This window comes from Caloenas nicobarica, chromosome 17 (assembly GCF_036013445.1).
Source record: "Caloenas nicobarica isolate bCalNic1 chromosome 17, bCalNic1.hap1, whole genome shotgun sequence".
In the NCBI taxonomy this organism is placed as follows: domain Eukaryota; kingdom Metazoa; phylum Chordata; class Aves; order Columbiformes; family Columbidae; genus Caloenas; species Caloenas nicobarica.
The window spans coordinates 6,425,014-6,452,420 of NC_088261.1; the positions used below are offsets into that span (position 1 = coordinate 6,425,014).

The 27,407-nt window shown below is 52.8% G+C and overlaps 2 protein-coding genes across 2 annotated transcripts; one reads left to right on the forward strand and one right to left on the reverse strand.

The window, feature by feature from the left end:
- The first annotated feature begins 1,527 nt into the window (after window positions 1–1,527).
- HSPB1 (heat shock protein family B (small) member 1) lies at window positions 1,528–3,428 on the forward strand. The gene is made up of 3 exons (XM_065647334.1): window positions 1,528–1,898; window positions 2,744–2,807; window positions 3,057–3,428. The coding sequence occupies exons 1-3, from the start codon at window positions 1,553–1,555 to the stop codon at window positions 3,214–3,216; spliced, it is 570 nt and encodes a 189-aa protein (XP_065503406.1). The 5' UTR covers window positions 1,528–1,552; the 3' UTR covers window positions 3,217–3,428.
- Window positions 3,429–5,671: 2,243 nt separating this feature from the next.
- On the reverse strand, window positions 5,672–26,591 carry YWHAG (tyrosine 3-monooxygenase/tryptophan 5-monooxygenase activation protein gamma). The gene is made up of 2 exons (XM_065647179.1): window positions 26,328–26,591; window positions 5,672–9,347 (listed from the first exon to the last, which is right to left on the reverse strand). The coding sequence occupies exons 1-2, from the start codon at window positions 26,412–26,414 to the stop codon at window positions 8,691–8,693; spliced, it is 744 nt and encodes a 247-aa protein (XP_065503251.1). The 5' UTR covers window positions 26,415–26,591; the 3' UTR covers window positions 5,672–8,690.
- Between the last annotated feature and the right edge of the window lie 816 nt (window positions 26,592–27,407).

Here is a 27,407-nt window from a genome sequence, read left to right on the forward strand (position 1 = left end):
CCAGCCAGCACATCAGGGAAAATGTCCAGTCTTCCTCTTTTACAGTCTCTGTCTCCTGCCGCGGAGGGAGCCAACTGGAACAAATACTCTGTAGAAATACTTCAGTATTTTCCTGTCGCGCGTGTGCCCTCTCTTTTTTTTTTTTCTTTTTTTTTTCTTTTTTTTTTTTCTTTTTTTTTTTCTGGGTTGTGAGTACAGCTGTAGATTCAGTGAGCTGGTTCAATTATAATAAAATATACAGTATATATTGTAAATGACTCCGCCGGGCACAGAGCAGTTTCTTCACAGGGGGGTTAACCTGCTCCCTCAATGCAGGTTTGGTGTCTCGTCCAGCTCCCCATGGACCCATCCTGCCCCCCCCGCCACCCTCAGTGCATCAGCCTCTGGCTCGGTGCAGAGCAGCGCTGGGCACCAGTTGTGTGCTTGACTCCCAGTATCCTGCTACGGAGTGGGGGAAACCCTCTGGGGACACCCCACTGCTGGGGCAGAGAACTCCGCTTGCATCCTTCCCGTCTCCCTGCAGCCCTCTCGGCATTCCTCCCATTTGCCTGCATCCCTCCCTGCATCCCTGCATCCCTCCCATCCCTCCCTGCATCCCTCCCATCCCTCCCTGCATCCCTGCATCCCTCCCATCCCTCCCTGCATCCCTCCCATCCCTCCCTGCATCCCTGCATCCCTCACATCCTTCCTTGCATCCCTCCCATCCCTTCCTGCATCCCTCCCATCCCTCCCTGCATCCCTGCATCCCTCCCATCCCTCCCTGCATCCCTGCATCCCTCACATCCCTCCCTGCATCCCTGCATCCCTCACATCCCTCCCTGCATCCCTCCCATCCCTTTCTGCATCCCTGCATCCCTCCCATCCCTCTCTGCATGAGGGATGGACATGAGGGCAAAGGATTGCAGGAAAGAGCCGCCTCCCCTGCCCCAGGCGGGTGCAGCCCCCTCCAGCCCCTCCATCCCCATCCGCTCTATCAGCCCCCCCGGCCCCATCAGCCTCCACAGGGTCCCATCAGCCTCATCTGCCCCCCAGGGGCTGGAGCAGCTTCTCCCCAGCTTTGTGCTGGGAGGTCCCCACCGTGATGTGGAGCCCACAGAGTGCCAGGCGGTTCTAGAAGCTTCTGGCTGGTGGGTGAGGCAGCAGCAGAAGCTCCTCCACTGACTCACCCCCCAGGCGCTGGCCCGGCCCCAGCCCCCTCCCCACGGCTGCGCATCCCTGGGATGGTTTTACGGGTAAGGATTGCAGGCGGGGGGGCGAGGCCGGGAGCTGCTCCAGGGACCATCCATCACTCCCAACCAGCCAAACCTCCCGCGGCGAGAGGCAGGCAGACGTTTCCCTGGCAGGGGGTCCAGGGGGGGCTGCCAGCCCCCTCCCCGCGCCACCCACCCAATGCGGCTGCGTGCGGCCACCCCAGCCCTGGGAAAGTTTCTCGTCCCTTCCCTGGGCCCTGCTGCAATTTCCATTAATAGCCAGCTGAGCCGCCCGGCTAAAAATAACCACCAGCCCTCTTCATAAGGCCCCGCCGGCCGCCCCCCCGGCAGCACCACGGACCATGGCCGAGCGCCGCGTCCCCTTCACCTTCCTGCGCAGCCCCAGCTGGGATCCCTTCCGCGACTGGTACCATGGCAGCCGCCTCTTCGACCAGTCCTTCGGGATGCCCCACATCCCCGAGGACTGGTACAAGTGGCCGAGCGGCAGCTCCTGGCCGGGATATTTCCGACTTTTGCCTCGGGAAAGCGCGTTGATGCCCTACGGGCAGGCGCTGAGCCGCCAGCTCAGCAGCGGCATCTCCGAGATCCGCCAGACCCCCGACAGCTGGAAGGTCACCTTGGACGTCAACCACTTCGCGCCCGAGGAGCTGGTGGTCAAGACCAAGGATAATATCGTGGAGATCACCGGTGGGTGATGGGGGTTTGTTGGGGGTTCCTGCTTTGGGGTAGCTGCCCCCGGTGTTTGCTGGGGAAAAAAGGGTGGAAAGGGAAAGCAGAGTGGGTAAGTGATGGGGAGCAAGAGGAGGAAAAGCAAAAGGAGATGGTGCGGGAGGGAGGAGAGGAGAGGAAAAGGGAAAATCAAGGCAAAAAGGGAAGGGAAAATCAAGGCAAAGAGGAGCGCCCAGCATTACAGGCTCAGTCTGGGGGTGCATTCACGCTGCCGGGGTTGCACAGGGTGCAGAGAGTCCCCCAGCCCCATAGATCGACCCCTTGCTGCTGTCCCAGCCGGGACACGGGGAGGGACCCCCGGCTGTGAGCCACGGCGGGGCTGGGGGGCGACAGTGCCGTAGGGAGGGACGCCCTGGCCCGCGAGGGGACAGTGGGTGTCACAAGCCCCATAGCCCCCCCGCAGCGCCCTGGGAGGCTCTGGCAGGACTGCGGTGACGAAGGCCAGGGACGCGGTGACGAAGGCCAGGCCCGCGGCACGGGGCCAGCAGCACCCAGTGCTGGCGAGGGGCTGCCGGCAGCGTCCTGGGGGGGTCTGAATGGGGTGGGGGCAATTCTCCAGACAGTGGGATTTGGGGGTGCAGCCCCAGGGAGATGCAGGTGCTCCATCTCCAGCCCTGCAGGGTCAGGGGCGCAAAATATTAAGGGAACAGAAACCAAGACAGGGGGGATCAGCCCCCCCGGTGTGGGGTGATCTTGGGGTATGGGGGGCAGGGTAGGGTGGACCCCAGGCACGGACCCCCCCCCAGCTCCCTGTCCACACAGAACCCCCCATCCAACCACCCCATGGGTGTTTTTCCTTCCAGGCAAACACGAGGAGAAGCAGGATGAGCACGGCTTCATCTCCAGGTGCTTCACCCGAAAATACACGTAAGTACCAGGGAGTAGGGGAGACCGGATTCTGGCAGCTCTCCCCGATGTCTTTGGGGACCTCTGCCCACCCATCCATCCCCTCCAGTGCCCACTGGGCAAACTGGGGATGTCGCTTGCCCAAACTGGGAGCGGGAGGAGGCAGCAGTTTGGGGCCGAGCATCTGTCACCGCTCACAGCATCGCACCCGCTGGGCTGCAGGTTGGGACAGGGGGTGTCACAGCCCTGCCTCCCCCTCTTCCCCTGCAGCCTCCCCGCCGGTGTCGAAGCCACGGCCGTGCGGTCCTCGCTGTCCCCTGACGGCATGCTGACGGTGGAGGCCCCCCTGCCCAAACCAGCCATCCAGTCTGCTGAAATCACCATCCCCGTCACCGTCGAGAGCCAAGCCAAGGAGCCGGCCAAGAAGTAGGCGGCAGCGAGAAGAAGGAGAAGGAGGAGGAGGAGGAGGAGGAGGAGAAGCTGTTGCCAAAGCCACCCCCCCTTTAAAGTGCATCCTCACCCCCAGCCCCATCTCGCATCCCCCTTTTTATTGTTCATTTTCTACTCGCCCCGTCACCGAGTGCCTTGAATAAATGTGGAGGAACCGATAGAATCAGCCGGAATAAAAAGCGGTGAAAGAAACGTGTCCCTGTGCCCTGTGTCTGTGCCCAGGGCCCCCGGCAGTGCCGGTGCACCCTGGCTGTGCCGTGCCGGGAGAACCGTGTCACGGGCATCGGTTCCCAACTGGACCACCCTGACAGGGCTGACTGGGGCCAGCGTGGCCAGCGGGAGGGCCACCAAGCCCTGCTCAACATCCTGGGCTCAGCATCTCAGGTCTTAACATCCCAAGTCTCCCTATCCTGGATATCCCACATCCCAGGTCTCCTACATCCCGGCCTCCAACATCCTGTGTCTTGACATCCCAGGTCTCTAAAAACTCTGGTCTCCATATGCTGGGTCTCCATACCACGGATCTCCAACATCCCAGGCTCAATATCCTGGTTTTCCATGTCCCAGGTCTCCAAAATTGTGGATCTCAACAGCCCAGGTCTCCTACATCTCAGGTCTCAACATCCCAGGCCTCCAACATCCCCTGTGTCTGACGTCCCGGGTCTCTGACATGCCTGGCCTCCAAAATTCTGGGGTTTCCACATCTTGGGTCTCAGTATCCTGGGTTTCCTACATCCCAGGTCTCTAAAATCCCAGATCTCAGCACCCTGAGTCCCACCATCCCTGGGTCTCAACATTCTGGATCTGAATGGTTTGCGTCTTGACACCCCGGTGTCGCCCCCCTGGGTCTCTACATCCCTGAAAAACAAGCACAATCTGCGGGTCACAGGGCAAACGGGCTTCAAGGGCAGAAGCTCTGGCCAAGAACCACCCCCATCCCCAGCTGTGTGGCCCCTCCAGCCCCAACCCAGCCCCCTCCGCATGGCCCCTTCCTTTCACCCCATTGCCGTGGGCCAGGCAGGTTTTGGGGGTCAGCTCGGGGGCTGCAGCCATGCTGGGGGGCTGGATGCAGTAGGGGGGTTGTGGTCCCGATGCCTTTGGGCCCCAGCTGGCCCCATGCCCCCCCACACCTCCATTCCTCCAGGCAGGACTGGCCCTACATGGCCGGGTCCCGGCTGCTGTGTTCCCGCTCTGACAAATCCCACTAATCCCCCCTGAGTCATCCCGGAGGCAGACAGTGACCTGGGAGGAATCCTGCAGCCGCGAGGCCCCTTTTCCGAGCCTGGGGGGCTCCATGTGCCCCCCAAACCCTCCTCCCTGAGCCCCGAACCCCCAGCAGCCTCAGGTGCGACGAGTTTGGTGGGTCTCAGGCGTGATGCCTGGGGTGGGGTTGGGGTTGGCTTGTGCGTGGGGAACCCCGCCATGTGTGTGATTTTGGGGATGGGTGCCCATGGCAACCAGAGTGATGGTGATGGTTGCCATGGCGAGCGGCAGCCGCTGGCAGCCCAGCCTGGCGGTGGAGAGGGATGAACACCAGCCCCCCAGCTCCAGGCCCTGTAGAGCTGGAGTGGGGCTCAGTGTAATGAGTTTGCCAGGTCTCATGCTCCCTGGGGACATCCATCTGTCTGGCTGCAGTGTTGGGGAGGGGACGAGCAGGATGTCCCTGCAGCCCCCCCCCGAGCCCCCCGGTGGGGACTGCCCACTCCCCCAGCCCCTCTGCCTGCGGTGATGTATGGGTAAGCCAGGTTCAGGAGGTGCTAGGCCAGGCTCAGCTGGGCAGCGTTGGGTCCTGCTTCCCCCTGGGCAGCCCAGGACTATCAGCAGGTTTATCAGCCCCATTGTGTCCCCAGGCTCCCCCCTCCCCTGGGGTCATGCCAGAGGGGGACACAGGTGCCTCCCAAATGCCCCCCCAGCCTCAGCAAGAGGAGGGCTGTCAGTGAGTGATGGTGGGGGGTGTCTCCCCCTGTGCGGGGGGCTCGGTGACCCCCCGGCCGCTCTTTGCCCTGACCCGGGGGTGTCTGTGCCACCCCCGCCAAGTCGCAGGGCGCATGAGTCAAGACACATTTTGAGTTTACGGTTTCCGAGGGAGGGGAGTATTTTTACAGCGTGAGTCACCACGAGCGGCTTCGAGTGGAAAAACCACATGGGAGGGAGGCGGGGGGGCACCCACCTCACCCCCCCTTTTCTCCCTGGGAGCACCCAGTGATCATCCCCACGGCCCCCCAACCCCATGGGGGGTTCGCCTCTGCCCCAGGTACCTGGTGAACCATCACCCCACAGCATCTCTGCTTCCCCCCTCGGTGGGACGGAGATGACCCCCCAAGAGCAAAACTACAGCTGTTTACTCCCAGTCCCTGCTCCCAAACCCCACTGGAGAGGGGGATCCCCCCAAAATCCCACAGAGCCCCCCAGAAACTCAACAGAGGCGACAACAATTAAGCAGCGCTGACGTCAGATCTGTAAGTTTATTTGCTCAAATGTACAACGGCTACATAATGACTCACATTCATGATATTCCATCACTGAGGAAAAACTGCTAAGAATGGTCCGTGTGTGAAATAATTCCTTACAGAAACACGGAGTTGGAAAAATAATCACTGATTAGACCTTAAAAATAGTTCACTGCATAACATGACAAAAAGCACAAACAAAGGCTCATTCAAAGAACACAGTCATTGTTCTCCTACACTGTAATAGTTATAATTTCACCATGACGAACACCAGACATTAAGATTAAGCTAACACTGGTGTTTTCTTTTGCTTTTTTTTTTCCTTTTTAAAAACAAAATCATATATAATTGCATGTCACTATAGCAACATCCATAACAGATCAGTTTGTTACGATCACTATTTGGTAGAGCAAACTTTACCCCCAAAAGAAAAAAAAAATAAATTAAAAAACCTTAAAAAATTTTTGAAGACTATTTTGTCATAGGAATACATAACATCTACAGTATAAGTTAATAAATTTCAAGCTACTGTATAGAAATACGACACTAGCATGCACAATATTGTATCAATAGAGTAATGGAGCAGTAATCATTTCACTGGAGAGACAGTATCATAGGCAAGTGCATCTCTTAAAAAACAAAAGAAACCATTCAAGCTGCTTAAAAAAATCACATCCCTGACCCCCACTCCGTTTTTAGCCCTCTTGTGCCATCTCTCCCGCTTAAGTTTCCTAAAGCAGCCAGAGCAAAAGCCAAAAAGAAAAGGAAGGAAAAAGGAAGAAAGGAAGGAAAAAGGAAGAAAGGAAGGAAAAAGGAAGAAAGGAAGGAAAAAGGAAGAAAGGAAGGAAAAAGGAAGAAAGGAAGGAAAAAGGAAGAAAGGAAGGAAAAAGGAAGAAAGGAAGGAAAAAGGAAGAAAGGAAGGAAAAAGGAAGAAAGGAAGGAAAAAGGAAGAAAGGAAGGAAAAAGGAAAAAAAGACAGGTTTTGTAATTCCAGTAAATCGCTTCCAAATTCTACAGCTGGGACAACACTGCTCACGGGACACGAGGGTCGGTCGGAGGAAGGTGAGAAGCCTAAAGCGATTTCACGGCACGTACCGGCACCGGCGGATGCGCCGGCGAGTGAGGCTGGGCAGGACTCTGCGTGCGAAGGCATCCCGGTCAAAAATAAAACAAATAAAAGCTTTGCCGGCATCGCCGGGGCAATATCTGGAGGCCGAGCGCCGGCCTGGGCTCCGCTCGCTCCCCGAGGAGCTGGGGTAGCAGATTTTTGGACTGCGGGGAGGGAGCTGGAGCAACGTCTCCTCGTGTGACCCGGCCGTACCGTGTGTGCGACACCACGACGCGCTGCTTGTGGACTGACTCTCGAAAGGGACAATGAAAGCCTGTTTCCAAAAAAAAAAAAAAACCAACCTAAAAAACCACAAAAAACCCAACAAAAATAATGCAAGAGGGCGATTTTTCCTTACTGCGCAGCTTTAGGTGGAAAGCTACATGGCATGGCACTCCATGAGCCAGAGAACAGCAGTGAACTTCCAACAACGATGGAGAAAAAAATTAAAACTAAATTTACTCAAAATGGGGTAAATATTACCTGCTAAGCAACTCAGATGCCCCGTCTCCCGCCCCTAGCCGGATCAGACAGACTCAGAAAAGATTTTGCTAAGAAGAGAACTAAGTTCCTGGGCTCCCAATGGTTGATAGAAATGTTCTATGATTGTAGCTCTTCCCTTGAGGATTTCTCTACCAAATTAAGTTTCTAAGCTCCTGAAGTTCACTCATTACACCACAAGCTTCCCCAGGAGAAAGGAAAAAAACGCACCCGGCTTCCCTGGTGACAAACAAGGGAGCCTGGGTGGCAGAGATCTGCTGACAAACCTCATGGTACAGTGGGAGAAAGTCAGGCAGAGTGAAATGGCAGTGCAATCCCTGAGGAAGCAGCTGTGGCACCTTAAACCAGGATGGTCTTTTGAAATACCAAACACAGTACATGACATACAGACCTGAATGCTCTTTTTAAATTTTTTTTTAAATTTTTTATTTTTTATTTAAGTGGCATTTTAAGTTTAAACACTTCCCCCTTGTCTAATTAAGTTCTTAAACCTTTTGCTGTGGACTTAAAATAGTTGAAACAGCCGCTAGCCAAGCACCTGTTAAGCTGTTGACCAAAAAACTAGAGCAGCTTTGATGTTCCTTGGGTGGGCAGTCTTCTTGCCTTGGGCGACACACAATAGCTAAAGCCAGTCCACAGGCGAGGACTGATCAGGAAGGCAAGCCAAAAGAACTAGCAAAAGAAAACAAAACCAAACCAAACCAGACAATCAAAGGCTTGATGTCATCATATGGCTGTAATGTAGAAAGACTGTAAACTGCAATTTAGTGTTAATACTGTAAGCTACCCTAATAAATATCTTAACAACAACAAAAGACTGGATGGCCTAAATCTCAGGGCTGTGTAAGCCCTGAATTATTATTCTTTTTTTTTTTTTTTTTTTTAATTCCTTCTCAATTTGGGGATTGTAAGCTACGCGCTGCTGGGCAGAGCGCTGCAGAGAGACGCCCCGCGACGTGGTACAGACACACGGCACTCGGACCGAAGAAACAAACGCACGAAGCCTTACTGGAACCACAGAACTCCCTTTTTTTTTTTGCCTTGCTTTCCTTAAAAACGAGGGCCATTCCATCCACGCGAATTCATCTTAAAACCCTTTTATTTCTAGCGATAAAGTTAAATTAAAGACAGCTCCACTTGTATTAATGATCTACAGAACAGTCCATATGCCAGTGAGGCTGCTATTCCATACCAGCACAGCCAGCCTGACTTCCACTAGTGGTATTTTGGCAAAAATGTCAACGAGGCAATCAAAGACAGGTTGTGGGGGGCCTCCCTGGGAAGGTGTCCCCTCCCTTTCCCTCCCCCACCCCTGCCCCCCCCCCACTCGTGGGAAAAAAATAAAGACTGCAGTAGTTAGCATCAGCGTGCGGCTGCCAGTCCATCGAGGGGGGTCTAGTTGTTGCCTTCTCCGCCGTCGTCGTCTTGCTGATCGCTCGTCCAGAGCGTTAGGTTGTCGCGGAGGAGCTGCATGATGAGCGTTGAGTCCTTGTAGGAGTCCTCGTTGAGGGTGTCAAGCTCGGCGATGGCATCATCGAAGGCCGTCTTGGCCAGGTGGCAGGCCTGCTCCGGCGCGTTCTGGATCTCGTAGTAGAAAACGGAGTAGTTAAGCGCCAGCCCGAGCCGGATGGGGTGGGTGGGCTGCATGTGCTCCTTGCTGATCTCATGGGCTTCGCTATAGGCTTTCTCCGAGGATTCCACCACGGTCGCCCTCTTCTCACCGGTGGCCACTTCGGCCAGGTAGCGGTAATAGTCCCCTTTCATCTTCAGGTAGAAGACTTTGCTCTCGTACTGCGTCTCGCTGCAGTTCTTGATCAGGTAGTTGTCCAGCAGGCTCAGCACATCCTGGCACACGGCTTCCAGCTCCTTCTCGATCTTCTCGCGGTAAGCCCGGACCATTTCTATCTTCTTCTCGTTTCCATCAGCAGAGGTCTTCTGCTCAATGCTGCTAATGACTCGCCAAGAGGAGCGCCGCGCCCCCACCACGTTTTTGTAGGCGACGGACAACAGGTTCCTCTCTTCATTGGAAAGAGGCTCGTTCAGCTCCGTCACCTGCATTGAGAGAGGGAGAGAGAGAAGAAAGACACTTGGGTTAAGCCCCAGTCACTTGGTGTTCCCGTGCATCTCTAGCGAGGCAGGAGAAGGCAGCCGGCTCGCAAAGTCTTTCTCCATCATCCAGCATCTGCTCCCATCCCTGAAGGAGCCAGCTGGGAAATCACACCATGGTCCAGTCCCTCAGCAAAAGGGGCAGGTTGGTTTTTATTCAAGGTATTCTCCAGCTCTTAAAAGCTCAGTGGTTTCCAGAATGAGAAAAATCTTCTAAGAGAGGGATGCCTTTAACCTGCGGGATGAGAATGGGACTTTGTGGTGCAGGCGAGAGGGACAATCAAAGCAAGAGGGTGGGGATGTCTGGGGTTACGAGCCAGCCACACAGATTAACAATGCCACAGCTACAGCGTGCTCCTCTTTTCCGTTTCCCATAAGCACAACTCATGCTTCTGAGATGCCTGAAGAACACATTAGACATTAAAATTACAGCTGCCTAAGGCACCTGCACAGATAAGGACTTAAAAGCTCACATGGTAAGAGTAGGTTCTTCCCACACAGGATTTTCTTCATTGAGGATAAGTGTGCTAATGCACAGCACCGCTTCCACCTGCCTCACACACCACCACAACAGAGGGATTAAGGAGACGACGGAGCACAGACCCATCTCACAAGCGAGCTTCCGAACGCCGCCTCAGCTGGTTCAGTGACTGGGAAGCATCACACTGGATATTGCAATAATCCTAATTCCAGTTCCGGGGCAGCCTGGGAAGGGCTCGCACGCCCTTGACCCCATGCTGTGCCCCATAGGTGGGTCCCTGCACCCTTGGAGTGGGCACAGCAGCCCAGGACGCTGCCGCAGAGGCTGCTCCATACAGCAGGGGTAGTTACAGCTGCCAAGTGGCACATGGAGCCTGGTTGTCCCCTTCCCCAGGGTCATACCGCCCCGCCACATACACACCCTGGGTTTGGCTCAGCAGAGCAGGAACCCATAAGCCTCCTCTTGGCAGTCACAAACCATTACTTCCAGGTAATGGTTCAGATGTGAAAAGCTTCTGCAAATACTGATTCATTTTCACAAGTGTTTGCAAGGACAAGGTTTGTTCTGGGCCTAAATAACCATGTTTATAGTGGGGATGAGGAGGCCAGGGGCTCATGCTGGGAGGGGTAGGATGGTCCAGCCCAGGACCTCGTTTGTGTGGCCTGGAATGACTCAGCCTCGCTAATACCACATTGACCTGCTCGTTGAGCACCATCGCCCCTGCCTGCAGCTCCCCTTGCTGTCCTGGCCGCTAATGTCCTCTCCCAAAACCCAGCTACAGCTAAGCCTTAGTTGCCCACGCAGCAAGCAGAGCACTGTGGTCTCTGGTCCAGACCCCTCTACCCCTTCCCACAAGGCAGAGGCATCCTTGGAGATATTCAAAACCTGATAAGGTTACTCAGGGTCTTGTCCCATCTAAGTCACCCTGCTTTAAGTAAAGGAATCGGGACTAGAAACATCCAGAAATCCCAGCCTGACCTATTCTCTTAACCTTCCAGCTGCAAATGGAATGTCCAACATCGACAGCCATCTCACCAACAGTTTCTGTCCAGACCGTGGTTATGAAGGTTGAAAACCACATGAGGTCTCGCTTTTAGCAAGGCACTCCCTGAGCAGAGATACCAGTTCCAAGTGTGGACCAGGCAGGTGACTCTAAAGCTGCCCCACAGCCGAGTCTGCAAATACTTACCACTGCAGAAAGCAGATTTACCTCCCCTCACCAGAAGAGTCTTGCTGGAGGACAGATTTATTAGAACTACAGGGAGTTTCATAGGATTAGCTTTGCCATAAACATTTTAAATTCAAAGCTATTAAGGATTACGGAAGAAAGTTGCCTGTCAAAAATCCTTTCAACAAACTCGCTGACAGATGGAAGGTACCACCTGTGGAGAAAGCAGATTCCTCCAGGGAGCTGATGGGGAACCTAACAAGGCTCCATTTCTGCTTTGATAACCATGTAACTCTTTTCTAGCAGCACCCAGGCTCCAATAAGAGAACACTGGAGAGAAACACAAAGGTGCAACACAGCCTGAGACAGGGACCGCAATCCCCAGCACTGGGAGCAGGGTGGGAAGAGGCTGCAGCCCCACACATATTTCAGTTTGCAACTGAACTGAGAGAGGAAGAAAGGGAAAACCACCTGGCACTTGCATTCCCAGCAGGAAGAAAACTCAAGATGCCCAGGACACCAGATATTGGACAGCAAGGGTGCATTTAGCTGTGCCTTCACTGATTTTTCCTTACACTGCAAGATATCAACACAAAGTTGATATCAGTCAAGCCAGAGGCTAAACAGCAAGCTCTGATATACTTAATGTATAGCATTGCACTGAATACCACTGATGCAACATCAATAAGGCAAGATCCTCCACAGGCCTGGATTAGATTGCAGCAGACATGTTACAAGCCCTTTTGGAGAATTTTTGCTAATGTTTGTTTTAGAGACTTCAAATACCCAAAGAAAATTTGGTATTAAGAGGGCTTGGCAGGAACACAAAGGCATCAGCCTCTGGCTGGAAGACGACCTGCTCTGTGGGAAGCTCAGTCATTTTGGAGCTTTACTTCCCTGGTTGACAAAAAAAAAAAAAAAAAAAGAAAAGCAGAACTTGCACCACAAATCCCAGTAACTGTCAAGCCTCGTTTCACCCTTGTGCCCCCGTAGATCAGAGCGGTGGGGGGGTGGGCAGGAGATGCTGAAATGGAGTCAAGCCTTGCACGTGGCATTAAGAACCGAAGTGCAGGGAGCTAGTCCACATGCTCACATAGCTGGAAACTTGAGAGATGCAAGTCTTCTAGCTAGGCTAAAAAAAAAAAAAAAAAAGGCCTTTTTCACCACCCTTTTTGCTTCTTCCCCCTTAAACAAGCCCAGCCTGCAAGCCCAACTCTTTATTGACGGAGAGCAGCAGGAGATCTCAGCTGCGGCACCTCCCATTTCCCTGCCAGTCTGCAGGCACCACTCTTGCTTGCAAGAGCTTCCCCCGTGCCCTGTCACAGCAGGTGACACACGTGCCAGGAGCCAGACCCCTGATGTGCTGCAGGCAGCCCTGTGCTGGGCAGAAGCCCTGCCCGAGGGCAGGAGCACAGGAGAAGACACCTGGACAGAGAATGCAGGTGTACATGGGCTCGGCATGGAGCAGGCTTTGCCTTGGAGGCACAATCCATCACCAGGCTTGAGGACACTGTCAAATTCCAGTCTCACCAGTTCCTGCAGCCTTTGAGGGTGCAGCGTCTGCACCACTGAGACTCAAGTGCCCTAAAGCCACTGGGAGAGTCCAACAGTTCCCATCAGACAAAAACTACTGGAAGTTTAGGGTTTCTACTGCTTAAGAGACCAGAGGTTTGTACAAATCAAAGCCCTCTGATTTGCAACAAAGCCTTTCAGAGGCAGCACCATCTTGGAGAAGGTCCCCCCGATTTCTCTGCTACAGCTGCGAGCTCTGGCTCAGCATCCCGTCCAAAACCTGGCAGGCTCCTGGCATGCCTGAGTATCGCATTGCAGGGGAAGGTTCAGTCGCATACGCAGAAGCCAGGCAGCATGAAAAACATTACTTTGCCCCTCTCCAAAAGCCCAAAGGTTGGTCCTACTTCATCTTCTTTCCAGAAGCATCCTAATTAGCAAGGGGTTTTTTGAGACTTACAGGGGATGTTTGCTCCCAGCCAGCAGCAGGTTAGTTTGCTTACAGGGCTTATTCCAGGACTCTTATTTTCCACCTCTCACCTTGCACTACTAGGTTTGAAGTCATCGCTTCTGAGTACATAATGAAATAGTCATTTTTGAGGACTCTCCAGTAGCTGCAATGGAGATCCATCACAGGATTTAGTTTTACTTGTTTATCCTTATACACATGGATTTTCACTTAGTTTTATAACCAAGTGCTCACCCATTTATGGCTCCTACCTAGCTTTGATATCTTTTCTTAAAGCATACAGCAGAGGAAGCTGAGTAGACCCAGAGATTCTTCCCTGGGGAATACCATCAGCATTTGACAGCTTAATCCATGTTATAGGCCTCAACACTTTTTCTTTTCTGATTGCCTAGAAGAGATCCCGAGCCCCTGAAGACATATCTACAAAGGAGCCAAGCTTTCCTGTAGAGACACAACCATGAGAACCTCAAACTGTCCACTGAGAACAGGTTCTGAACAACCCCAGAGCTCCTCTTCCACCAGGACACACAACAGCCATCTCCTCCTCAGCACTTGTGTTTCCTCTGTTCTATCTACGGCTTCTGCACCATGTAATTTAAGTATGTTATCTCGCAATAGAAAGCCTAGCAATTGCCTCGTTTTCCTTCACACACAGCTTGTTAGTCACACTGAGGTCTGGTCTGAAGGTCCTCTTTTCTGTTTCATTTTTTAAAAGGCAAACGTGCTTTTGAAACAACATTCTGGCCAGAAGTCCCACCACTGAAATTTGTACTTGGTCTGAAGCCACCGGTAAGGGGAGCAACCAGCACAAAACCACTTTGGGCTCAAGGAGCTGATAAACGCTCAGGACTACCTGCAGCCGAGCCACCTTCCCTCCTCCATCTCCAATGGCTGTCTCGTGGTGGGACCCCACCACCCCTGTGCAAGCACCAGACCATCTTCAGCAGCCCAAGAGCTGTCATTCTGGAGGTGACATGCCAGAGGGACTGCCTGTTTTTTCTGTCCCCATCTCACTCTATATCTAGCTCCTGAAGAACTGGCTGCCCTCAAGCACATTAAATTGTCACCAGTGGCTTGACTACAGGTCTGACTAGATGTCACACAACCCAGTCAAGAACAGCTTCTCCTTGCGCGCTCCAGAGCGAGCTGTCCTATGACACCATCACAGCAGTCAGAAAGATGCTTTTCTTAAGCACTGTCCTACTTTGACACAGAGTAGGCGTGTGTTAAACTAGACCTAGATCTAAAAATCTTACCAGATTTCGCTGGTTCATGTATTTTTCCCCTGTACTCTAGCCTTCTTCCCCATGTCATACTTCCAAAATGGAAATCACACCACAGCTACTTCTCTCCTTGCCAACCCCCTTCCCTGTCCTCTCTGCTCATGTCTTATCTCAGCATGGCCAGGGGGATTTTCAGCTCCAGGTCAAGCCCTTCTTCTCCTCTCAGACAAGACCAGAAAAGCTCCTGCGGGCTGTGGGCAGAAGTTAGTTCCCCACTGCTGTGTCCTTTGACTGTTTCAGTATGAATAACCATATGTGAGTTCCTGTTTTTAAGCTGGCAGGGCCGGCTCTCATTGCAGGACAGTGGCTGAAGGCACACAGGATGGTTCTGCCATTCCATTTCAAATTGCTCTGACTGCATCAAGGACCGGTGTCTGAAAAGTAAGATCATTTATTGCTTGCAGAACAACTGAATCTCAGAGGCTGCTTAGGCACTTCAGACAGATTAGGATTTCAGCATTCTCTTAGAGTTAACAGCGGCTTTCATGCCACTCTGCAGCCTTTATTATTTGAGGCAACTTTGAAGCACCCAAGACAGTCTTCAAATGGGGAGACGGGAAAACCAAGAGTTCATTTATTTGACTGGCCTCTGTTACTTAACAGCTCCTTAAGCCGAAGCGAATTTCATTGCAGCACATGCAGGTTTGATCAGTCCTGGGAGCCTGCAGATCTGCTCCAGTTTCAGTCTGGCTCTGATGGATTTCAGCTAGAGAAAAAGCAAGTTTCAACTATTTGGGTCATTCCTGCATGCAAAAGGTCATAAAGGAGCCAAGGTGAGAAAGCCAATGACAACAGGACAGCTCTGAGCTGCTCCTATTCTGCATTTGGTAGCAGCATTTCATGTACTGCCTCTTATCTGCAGCGCTGCAGTCCCAGCGTTTGGTCTAACGGCTCAAGCGCTTCCTGCTGCGGAACGCCCGGGTGCCATTGATTTGCTCTACCAGCTCCTTCTGCGGCATTTGAGATAAGGCAAGTACAGGAGAGCATCCGCCTGCCTCCCGTGCGGGGCTTCCAGGCACGTTATTAGCCCTTGCAACCTGCCACGGCTATGGAGTTGAGAGAGGGCAGCACAGACACATCACAATAACCAGCTGGAAGGAACAATTCCAGCTTCCCAGCGTGGGCATCATGTTTGCTCTTCAAGTGCATCAGTGTAGAGCTACAAACCATTTTTGAATTAGCATTGCACAGTCTTGTAGCAGGGAGCTGCTCATACAGCTCGTATCTGCTTTTTGAGTCACTAAGGATTTATGCTCAAGTTCTTCTTGTCTTCCTTATTAACACCCCAATTCTTGTTAGCCTTACCGAAGGACAGGCTGTTAAACAAGATAAAAACTGGTCATAGGACAACTTGTTTCACCGTCTTGCTGCCACTACCTGCTTCATACCTATTAAAAACTCTTGGGGGAGAAATAATCAGTCTTTGTTGGCCTAGTGCCTTCCTGCCACCAGATGGAGAAAGCAGCAAGTTGAACCACATCAGCCCCAGCATTTAAGAGGACTGTCACTCAGGGCTCATCATGCCGACTCCGGCAGATGGGATACCAGCACCTTTGCCTGCTAACAGCAAAGCAACAGAAGGGATGCCAAGCTATTCCTTTCCTGAGACACGGCAGGCTGGCGAGCATCATCTGCCTACTTTTCGCATTTCTGCAGCTCAAGATCACCACCCTGCTCCGCCACCCACCAGCCTGGGGAGCTCTCCTTGCATTAGCCGGTCTGTTCCCTGCTGATACAGAATCATAGAATAATTTAGGTTGGACATGCCTCTTCTCCAGGCTTTCTGGAAAGTGTGTGGAAGACCAGTGCCACAGCATGGCACTGCCGTGGGAGCTCAGATGTGCTCCTAGAGCACGCCAAAAGGTTTAGGAGCTCAAAGCAGATCCTTTTGAAAGGAGAACGCCAATTCAGTGGTTTCTATAGGCTCTTCTAGGCTGCATTAAACTTCTTCAGGTGTGAATTGAAGAGCTCTTGAAGAGAAACTGTAGCTCTTTCCTCAACAGCATTTCTGTACAAGTTTAAAGACTATTTTTTTCTTTTTTTTTTTTCCCATTCAAGCATTATTCTTCTTCAGAAAAGTCCATCCACTCACAGACTTTTTAGCTGAAGCAGCCATCCATGGGATGACCACTGGTCATTTTTCTAGACAGTCCTAAGACTTGGCCACCATAGGGGAAGAAAGACCTTTTTTTCCCCCCCTACCTCCAATTTATGGCAAAACAAAACCAAGATAGACAGACTTCAGGGACTCCAGCACATAAGCAGGGACACACTAGATAAACTAACCAAGTTTCACGTTGGGATGGTGTTTAGCGCTGCCAGGAGCATTAGCTGCTTAAAGACTTACCTCTCAGCTTCTAAGACTACTAATCTGGCTCGGATATTAGTGCTTCCCTGCTCACCTCCAGCAGATCATCAAATCCTCCTGGAGCTTCAAGTGCCAGGCCCACATGAGACACTCGTCCTTAATCAGGGGCTCAAAAAAACAACAACATTACGCTGTACCCATGACCTTTACTCAGTTAAACCATGTAGAGAGAGGAGAGACAATGTGCCACGGGTAGGACAGCCCAGGAAAGGCCGAGAGCGAGTTTTGGCTGCTGCACAAGCCTGGCTCCTGGGTCTGGAGCGGGATGAACCAGGCAATTCTTGGCTGGCTCTGCCGTGCGAGCATCGCTGCCGCAGCGGCTGGCGAGCTGCTGCTCCAGCGGGGTGAAACAGGAGAAGCTGCAACCATGCAAACAACTCCCTGCAGCCAGCACATAAGTTTTTAACCACTTCTTGTCATTACCCCAAACGCTTCGGGAAAGCCTGCTCATTACACATCAAGGCAAGGTTCTGGAAATATTTAAAAAAAGAGAAAGAACCAACCCAAGATTTTTGCTCTAGGTCTTTTGGTCTGCAGAAGCAGCAGGTCCTTGCAATGTCTGAAACATGTTTTACTAAATTAAGCAAGAGACTTTCCAGAACACCCAGGTGGACTCCAGCACGCCAGCTCCATGATAGGTTTAATTTCCGCATCAGCGAGTAAGGTGATTATCCCTCCAGATGTACTTTACCCTCCCACTGCTTCAGGGATTTCGGGCTTGATCTTACACACCTCTAGCAAAGCCAATTTTATTTAATTTCTTAAATGAACTTGCAGAACAGAAAGTCAAGTTTTTGCTCTGGCAGCTTTCTGGAGCACTGCAGCCAATTTTACATTACGAGGAGGGTCACTTTACTATTCTAGCTCTGACTGGATTTAACCACCCTCACCTGGCTCCAGCTGTCTCCTCCCAGCCCTCTTTTGAAGCACAAGGGACTTCTACCACAGGTTTGATCTTGGCCCATCACAGGTGACAGGGCCCCTCAGGCACTGATGTCTTGACGCCACCAAACACAAGAAGCCAAGTGCCCAGCTTCAAGGTAATGAAATATTCGTCTCACATTAACAAAGCCCAACAGCATAAACAGGCAAAGCTCCAGTGCCTTCCACAGCCGGGTGTTAATCAAAGGCTGTTAATCTTCCCCAAGTTCTCGTTCACCACTGAATACTCAGCATTAGTGGTTTACAGGCGCAGATCTCCTACAGCCGTTCTCGAGCATATCTGTTAGCATACAGCACGGCAACAGCTTCTCCAACTACTATTAATAAACTTTATGCTGCAGAGCACCACAACTGTCCAAACAACATGTCCATCAGCAGTCTCGTTAAGGCTGAAGCTGGGACTTCTTGCTGGTGTTTTTCTACAGCCTCGCTGACACCATCTTAGAGAGGAATCAGAAGCCAAGTAGTTTTGCCTGGTATGTAAGCAAAGATCCATCCCAAGCAAGGCAACCCATCCAGTAAGATCAGACAGAATTTGCAAACAATTAAGGAACGTTTTGTACTGAAGAGTCCCCTGTGTACATCCAAGTGCAGCTGCCTCAAACACCCATAGCCTGACTCAATTCTGACATCTCCTTTATGGAAGAAAAACATTAAGTACTTTAATCCCTAATCTGGGGATCGCTTTAAGGGAATCTCATGCCATCATCAGTGCCTTGTTCTCCAGTTACTCTCCTACGGCTATGAGCTAATGCACTGCCCTTGGTCACTAAACCACTAGTTTTGGGCCCAAAATCATGTTTGTTTAACACCTAACTGAGCATGTGCTGGGTCATTCCTGAGATGTGACTAAATCTGGTTTAGCACAGAAAAACCAGAGACCAGGGAACATTTGTACTTAAATAGGCAAAGGCTTTTGTTTCACTAGCTACACAAAGGTGTTGCTTTTGAGAAACAGCCTTGTCAGTGCTTCCTGCAGCCCAAGGACTGCTGCCTCATCATTTCAGCTCCATTTTCCACAACTTACCATTTCTGAGCATTTCCAGACCGCACTAATGAAAGCAGCACTGCAACCAGGGTGAGACTCTGGGGTCAATCTAAAGTCTGTGCTCTACCAGCTCCAGGAGCTCTGGCCTACCAAAGAGGCTGGAGAAATGCAGTAGCTCGGGCTCACCATCATTGTGCACTTGGAGAAGCCAGACAAAGCCACCACACTGCCGACCTCCACCAAGGCAGGCTTCTCACCCAGAGCCACAGGTAGGAATCCAATGCATGGACATCTGGACTTTGGAGAGATGAGTCGGGCCTCTTACTTCAAAGATTCAAAAAAAAAAAAAAAGAGAGAGCAGAATGGAAGTCCTTTTGTCACCACAAAGCCATTTTGTTTCCACAGGGAAAGAACAGTTCCCCCATCTGCAAAGACGCAGAGCCTGGCAGCCATGGCAGAGCATTTTATCTAACTACCAGCGGCATAAAACCAGCTGGTGGCTATTTATCTGAACAGCATCCTGAAGTCAAGCTGAAGGTTTCAGAGATCGAAAGACAAAACCACCATATCTTCACCAGTACAGTGACAAATTCACAGCTACCTCCCCTTCATTTTGGCAGGTGCTAAAACGGTTTTCCAAGCTATTGCCTTCCAGTGGCAACCATCGCTTGCAGAAACTAATCGAGTAAATACTTGCTACCGTTTTAACGACATTTTTGCTTTGCAGATACCAGGTTGCCACTTCTCTGCAGTCACATGAATCTAATAAGAGGGAGACTTCAGCCAAGGACAAGCTAGGTTAGTTACCTTTCCAGTAAAGAAGTTGGTTAAGGCTTTCAGCCTTCCAGAAAGAAATACCGAAGAACTGGACAGCAAAGGAAAGAAGGTCTAAGCTGACTCCAAACCAGTCAGCACAAAAATACTCATAAAGAATATTAGCTTTGGAAAAAGCTATCTTGAGCTGCAGAGCACCAAGGCATAGAAAAGTGCCTGGAAGCATCAAGGGTGCACCAGCTATCTGGAGACAACCAAAGCCCTGCATCACAGCTTTGCCATGGTGAAGTAGAAGATTATGCCTGTATCCTAGCAAGATTGTCAATGGAGAAATGCCTGGGAAGCCAGTCAAATCCTGTTTCACTGTGCTTTGTACTGCGGTTATTCCACTATGCGTTCACGTTTCGCTGTCAGACACAGGTCAGGAGGTAGAACTGGGCAGAAAAGCAGAAGGCAGCTTCAGATCTGCAGAGTCCTAAATGTCCCAGACACCGATCCTACTGAGGAAAGGCTCCCTCGGGTCAGACCGCGGGCATTTTCCAGCCCCCTCTTCCTCTGTACCTGCCTGTGAGCTGTCGGTGTGCCTGGGTGGGACACACTGAGCAGGTAGCTCCAGTCTGAACTGGTCCAACAGCCCTTTTCACTCTTCCCTGCCAGACTGGTATTGAGCTCCCAACACACCACTCACCTCTGCCAAGGGAGAGAAGCAGCACCAGCGAGTCCAGCAGCGCTTCATGTCCAAGGACATGTCTGAGCTCAAAGCCACCTCCCAAGAAGCAGCTGGTTACCCAAGCATCAGCAGCGGGACACACAAAAGCTTGAATTGTTTGCTTTTCCTAAATACACACGCTTGCACACAATTTTCTATGTATTCGTTTGCTTACTTGGCATGAAGCTGCTCAAAATGGAAGCCAAAGAGTTCAGCTGTAGAGTTTGTGCGTTATACACTGCCAGATGCGTCACTGTCTGTGGAGGTTTCTCCAGATGTAGAGTCGGGGCTACCACCTTTGTCTCTCAGCTCCTGCTCCACCAGCTGCACCCTGAGACATGTTTCTTCTTGTATCCTCCAGAGTCACTGCTAGTAGGGGATCGATTCCTAACTACAGGTATGCATCCATCAAAATGGTAGACCTGACAAGCACGTCTCATCTTCCTTGAGGAAGATCGGCACACTCAGTGGCTCACCCTGCCCAAATCTGCAGTTCCACAATGCCCAGACAGGCCATCTGGCACATGCTCGCTCCCATTGTCCCAGAGCAGTCACTGAACCCAAGGGAACACATATTTTTTAGAGGTTTAAGGCATTTTGCCCCTGCCGAGTCCTTTCATCAGCACGGCTTAAACCCACCCGAATGGCATGAACCATCCCATCCCTGCACTTCAGCAGGAGGCAGAAGAGCAGCTTGCTGGTACAGCTGGAGTCCTCCATCTATGTACCATCTTGTGCACACTGATGTCTTTCTCCTCCTCAGCCCTATCTTTGCTTCTTCCAGGCATGTCATGCCCCAATACAGAGTGGTGCAGTCAAATATCAGGCTCTGAAAATCCTTGTCCCTATAACTGTGAAGGGCCTTGGGGTCACCCGCCAGCCTGGAAACAAAATCCTGGTCCAGCCCAGGCCTCCCCATGGGCTACTGGGGACCATCAAGCCGCTTTTACTCCACCTCCCTGATCTGATGCTCAGACCTCTAATTCCTCCCCAGAAGGCCAAGCTGACCATGCTCCTGACCAGCTCTAATGCTGCTGGCCCAGACACAAGAATGAAAACAGCTTAAAATGAAGTGGTCCAGCAATACACAGTGCAGAAGAGATGGGACAGAGGAACAAAAAGAGATGATGGAGATCCTCAGATTAAGGAAAATCTTCCTGCTACCAGCTGTAGAAAGCAAGGAAGAAGTATGTTCCCCATCTCCCCTGATCACAATCCATATCCCAGGGAATGCCCGTGGGTAGGAAGCAGAAGAGGCAGAAGGATACAACACAATTATCCGGATAGCTCTCACTTCTCTTGCAAGTGCCATCCAGCACACTCACAAGAACTGGTAAGAAGATGCCAAGCGAGATCATGCAGTTCAGATGAGACAAGCCAAGATCAGACTGCACATGCTCCAGAGGTGCAGGAGTTTTCAATCTAGAAAACACTTCTGGAGCTGAACTGCTGTGGTTGCCCTGAAATGGCTGTTCCTGCAGCTTCTATTATAGCAAACCTGAGTTCACATCATCAGTGGCCAAAGAGTTTCTTCCAGAGAGTAGCTTTGGGATCAGCTGGTCAGCAAAGCTTGGGTAGATAGGGCTCATACGTACGTATTACGAAGCTTATTTGGTGTTCAAAAAAAAAAAAAAAAAAGTCTCCAGTGAGCCAGCCATCTTTAACCACAAAAAGCAGCGCAAGAAAGGCGGAAAAAAAAGCAAGACAACTCCCACCAGCCTTTCTGCACTTTCAGGGCTAGCCACCATCTAAAAGATCTACTTGGCTAAGCTCCAAACATCTAAGGGCTCTTGGAGAGCCCTTGTCCAAGGGCCTTGCTTTTTCCATGTACCCTAGACATCTGCAGAGGATTTGACAGCTATATTCTCCACCACAGCCTCAATATCACTTTTGTTTAATTCAAAAAGAGCTATTTCTAACCAAATCCACACCTGGCTATTACACTTGACCAACCGAGAGAAACCCAGCATGGTCTCACAAGTCAGTGGCTTTCCCTCAAGCCCAAAGTCTTATCAGTAGCTTAAAGGGACATTTTTAAGAGCTTCAGCTGCTGAAGCCTCACCAGTTAATATAGTTAATGTGTGCAGTGGGCACAGTGCTACCCGCCTGTGGCTTAAGTGCAGATGTGCGACTCAGGCTACAAGGTCCTGAGGCTGATTTGGGCTGGGATAACCCACGCCATGATCCATTACAAGGTTGGAAGCGCGGCACGACTCTGCAGACCTCCAGGAAAGAAGTCCTGCTCTAGAGTCACCCAGTCTCAGACTCCCATCCCCACCACCATCTATAAGGTCTGAGCAAGCCCCTGCTACTGAAGGGTGAGAGGACCACTCTACATGTAAGAGTGGTCGGGATGCACAGTGACAGCTGTGCAGTCCCACACTGCAGTGGTCCACGAAGCTGAGCAGCGTTCAAGACATCTGGACAAGGGCGGCAGCAAGAGCATCACCACAGTCATTAGATGCCAATGTACCCTCTCCACCTTGGCACGGGGAACGGTTTCTCCAAAGCCTTCCCCAGCCCCCTGGGAAGTGCTACTACAGCAGCTCGCACTCCTTGCTCCCTTCCCACCATCACAGATGGCCTGCCCAGCACTCCTCCAGGAGAAGCCTTTCCACCTCACCCTTTTGTCTCGTCTACGCCACAAAACAGAAAGCACGTAATCATCCCTGCTCTGTTCCCCTGGGACTCCTCAAATAGCAGGGATTTAGATTTGCATTACTCCCACTCTTTCCAAGGGTGGGTCTGCTGTCTGCATGAAGCCCCACTACCGGCACTAACTTGGTCACAGATGTGGAGGACAATAACCTGCCAGGCTGGTCACCAACATGGCAAAACCCACATAGCCCGTGCCAGTGAAGGCCTGCAGTTCCCCATGCTGGCTCTCCTCCTCCACCCACAATAGCCATTTACTGCACCAAGAGCCAATTGTGTCTCAAGCTTGGGCAGCAGCCGTCAGCTTTCCAGCATCTCCAACGTTCACTCCTCTGCGCCCACCACCATCACAGCTGATGGTCCTCATACTGCACAGCCACGGCCCCGCTGCAAAGCTTGGGTCCCCAAAGGTGTTCCCCTCACAGGGGAACCTTCAGGTGGGCTCAAGGAGTCTGCCATATGGCCCCATAGGTACATGGTACGTAGGTGCAATGTAATAATCCACCCCTCACCCTTTTTAGACAACTTATTTCCTATAAATGTTATTGCAATCATCTCGCTTCTTCACCTGCGCATCCCCTCGACACCAAAGGTCTACGGGGAGGCACGTGCTCTGCTCCCCAGGCAGCACCCGCCGGGGCCTCAGCAGGGATCCACCTCCAAAAACCCTCCAGCGACACCGCCACTCCTCAGCTAATGGATATCGATCACAGCCCTGGTGCTGGGTTGGGCAGTAGACTTCGTGGAGCTGCAACAGACAAAAAGGCGACTCACTTCAACCATGGGCACCACGGGCAGCAAAACCCAGCGAGGGCAGTGAGCCAGGAAAGAAAACGGTGATGCTGCATGGGCACAGCATCGGTGGGATAGCAAGGCCAAGGCCGCCACCACCCTGGGGACCTGCAAGGAGCTTTCCTGCTCTTCAACACATTGTAGGGCTGTCTGTGCCCCCAGACAATACTAGGGTGACAAGGGACATGACCAAGGTTAGGCAGCCATACGCTGGACTGACTGGCCTGGTCCCATCATCCTTCCTGGGTGCTGCATCACCTTCTGCTCCCTCCAGCAGAGGAGGGGACCATCCGCTGTGTTTTACCAGGACACCCAAGTAAATGTCACATTCAGGGATGAAGGAGCATTCCTGCTCCTGCAGCAACAATGCAACTGCACGTACCAATTAGGGGCACCGGCGGCTGGCACTTGCAGCAAGGAAAGAGCTAGGACTCACATTATTTGGAAGAAATTATTGTGATCCCAGTACATCTCTGTGGCAAACAGCACTGGGTGAATCAGCATTCAGAGCCCTAGTACACAGTTTCTGTTTTAGACCATTAAAATGGCCATTCAGCACAGGCTCCCAAGAAAGCAGGGTCTGGCTGCCATGTCACCACCCGTGGGGTGACCACCAAAAAAATGCAACGGCAAGATCAAGCTGCAAGAAAACAAACCTCTTTTATGCACATCATCGCCACACCAGGTTTTAAAGGCATTTTTGGCACGGTGTTAAGGAAGCCAGTGGACAGCCAGCTTTAGAGGGCAGGAGACAAAACGGCGACGAGCACGGGAACGCTTCTGCATCACCTTAGCTAGACGCAGCCTGCATGCTCTCTGCTACCACCTGGGTGCATTGCAGCTTGGACCATCGCATATGACATCACTAGGCGTTGCTACAGAAATGAGTGCGAGGTCATCAGCCTCCCGCACAACCGCGGATGGGGGATGGGCGGCACACAGGACAGTGACAGGGATAACCGAGTGTGACATGCACATCACCACCAGACCGGCCGCGCTGGAGTTTGGGCAGTATCGCCCAGAATAAAGAACAAAGCTCTGCCTTTTGTTTGCTGTCGCGGGAGGCGTCAGCACTCCTGCTGTGAATCATTTTCGTACGGCCAAACTACACGGCAACTGATAAGCAGCATTAGCCCGGGTTACTGTTTCACCAGGACTAAAAGGAAGAAAAAAAAGAACAAAAAAGAACGTATATATAATCTCTGACAACACCTTCGGTTTAAACACCGAGCCTGGGTAAGCAGGCTGGGGAAATTCACTGCAACACAGCTGAGCATCCCAGGCATATCCCTGTCGGCTTTGTCATAGCGGCTGTATTATCTGTAGGAAATGAGCTGTAGGATCTGCTCACGCAGCAGGCTTTGCTTTAAAATGAATAGATGCCGTTATCAGAAAATGGTATAAAAGCCACAGTGCAGCAGAGGAATAGCCCGGTTGGTTTAATATGATAATATCTTGTTCCGATCATCCGTATTTCATTTCTTGATAAGACATCTCCTCCCTCCCTCTGTTCTCGGGCTGTGACAGTTTTGTCTGTTTGATAAATGCAAGGTTATTGACTAAATGGTGCAATATGGGCAAACAGAGCTGCACCCACAGCAGACTGCGACATTCCTAGATCAGCATTCACTTTTCATCAGCCAGGGAGGACACCCCAGCTGCTCGCAAAGGTTCAGACCTGACTAAGAAGACAAACATAAAGAACAGTTTTCCCCTTTAAAGCACCCCCTCCCTCCCTCCACCCAGTCTAGCCTCTCTGCAATATGACAAATGCAGAATCTTCTGGAATGACTTGATCCTGCCTCCCACGATTGCTTTGTTTGCAAGATCAGATCAGAGATATGGGGTTTTTTTCCCTTCTTATATTGTCAAAATGTCAGTATTGAAGGGAAGCGTTCAGTGTCACAAATCAGATCAGCCTGCTATATGCAGAGTCTTTATTTTAAGAGCGTGAAATGAATACAACATGACTCAATTCATAAATCTCCAACCAAGTGCAGTAAAAATAAGAGCTTTGGCAGTGAAAGGGCTCCCGATCTTTGGGGTCATGAGCACACACCAGCCTCACCGACCGCATGCAGGAAGGGATGCACGGGAGTGATGGATGGGGGGGGGTATTTTAGCAGCGGGGAGAGGGGTGCATGCAAACACCCCCAACCCGCAGGGTTCCCCAGAGGGCTGGGCAGCCCCCTAAGCTGGCATGACCCCCAGGGCTGGCGCCTGTGTCCCCCAGGCTGGGGAGCAGTGGTGGGGACATGGCAGGGAATGTGTGGGGCAGGCAGGGGGGCCTGGTGTGGGGGGAGAGAAGGGATGGGGAGGGGAGGTGATGCACGGGGAGAGGGTGTGGGGGGCAGCAGGGTATGGGAGAGGGTGGAGGGGAGCAGCAGAAGCAACGTGTGGGGGCTCTAAGGGAGCGGAGAAGGTGCGTGGGGCTCGCTGGGGGCTCCAGAACGGGGGAGAGGATGCGTGGGGGGCTCCGGGGCAGGGGATGGGGGTCGGGAGACAGCGGGGTGTCCCCGGGCGAAGGGAACGGGACCCGGCGGGAGGTTTCGCGGGCAGCACAAGGACCGGAGCCACACGGAGGGCCGGCGACAGGCCGGTATGGGCGAGGCGCCGGGGCCCGCACACCCCCTGGCGCGGCTCCCCCAGCCCAGCCCGGCCGAGCCCACCACCCACCGACAGCACAGCACGGGAAGGGCGAGGGGAGCGCGGCCCCGCAGCCCCGGGTGTGTGTGTGGGGCGCGGCGGGGTGCGAGGGGGAGGACGGCGGACACGGGACGGCACTCACGTTCTTCATGGCGGCCGCCATGTCGTCGTATCGCTCGGCTTGCTCGGCCAGCCGGGCCTTCTGCACCAGCTGCTCGCGGTCCACCATCTTCGCGGGGCCGGGGGAAAGGGCGAGGAGGCTCCGGGAGGAGGAGAAGGAGGAGGATGAGGAGGAAGGGCGGCGACGGGAGGAGGAGGAGGAGGAGAAGGAGGGCGAGCGGGCGGCGGCTCCTGGCGCTGCTGAGGCGACGGCGGCGGCTGCACCCGGTGCTGTGCGCGCGCCGCGGGCCACCACAACCCCCCTGCGCCCGCCCCGCCCCGCCCCGCCCCGCCGCCTGCCACCCCCGCGCGGGGCACGACGGGAGTTGGAGTCCTCGGGGGGGGTGCGGCGGGAACCGAAGGTTCCCGCCGCACCCCCCCCGAGGACTCCAACTCCCGTCGTGCCCCGCGCGTCTGCGCCGTAACGCCACCGCCCGGCCACGCCCCCGGCCTCTGCCCCGCCGGGGTCCCGCCCCGCCCCGCCCCGCCCGCGGGGTCCCGCCGGCCGGCCGTGCTGATTCACCGGGGGGACACGGGGCCGGGCACGCTGAGCCTCACAGAATCAATGTCAGGGGTCTCAAAAGATCATCCAGTCCAATCCCCCCCCGCCGGAGCAGGAACACCCAGATGAGGTTGCACAGGAACCAGGCGGGTTGGAATGTCTGCAGAGAAGGAGGCTCCACGACCCCCCTGGGCAGCCTGGGCCAGGCTCTGGCACCCTCACCGGGAACAAGTTTATTCTCATATTTAAGTGGGACCTCCCGTGTTCCAGTTTGCACCCACTGCCCCTTGTCCTGCCACTGGTTGTCACCCAGAAGAGCCTGGCTGCATCCTCCTGACACCCACCCTTTATACATTTATAACCATTAATGAGGTCACCCCTCAGTCTCCTCCAAGCTCAAGAGCCCCAGCTCCTCAGCCTTTCCTCACACGGGAGATGCTCCACTCCCTTCAGCATCTTCGTTGCCCTGCGCTGGACTCTCTCCAGCAGTTCCCTGTCCTGAGAGGCCCAGAACTGGACACAATATTCCAGATGCGGCCTCACCAGGGCAGAGCAGAGGGG

What these genes read in the sequence shown, in the direction of transcription:
- HSPB1 (XM_065647334.1), top strand. Translation starts at nt 1,553, where the DNA reads ATGGCCGAGCGCCGCGTCCCCTTCACCTTCCTGCGCAGCCCCAGCTGG. An exon ending in TAATATCGTGGAGATCACCG is followed by an intron (nt 1,899 to 2,743) that starts GTGGGTGATGGG and finishes TTTTCCTTCCAG; the next exon opens with GCAAACACGAGGAGAAGCAG. An exon ending in TGCTTCACCCGAAAATACAC is followed by an intron (nt 2,808 to 3,056) that starts GTAAGTACCAGG and finishes CTTCCCCTGCAG; the next exon opens with CCTCCCCGCCGGTGTCGAAG.
- YWHAG (XM_065647179.1), bottom strand. Translation starts at nt 26,414, where the DNA reads ATGGTGGACCGCGAGCAGCTGGTGCAGAAGGCCCGGCTGGCCGAGCAA. An exon ending in TGGCGGCCGCCATGAAGAAC is followed by an intron (nt 9,348 to 26,327) that starts GTGAGTGCCGTC and finishes CTCTCAATGCAG; the next exon opens with GTGACGGAGCTGAACGAGCC.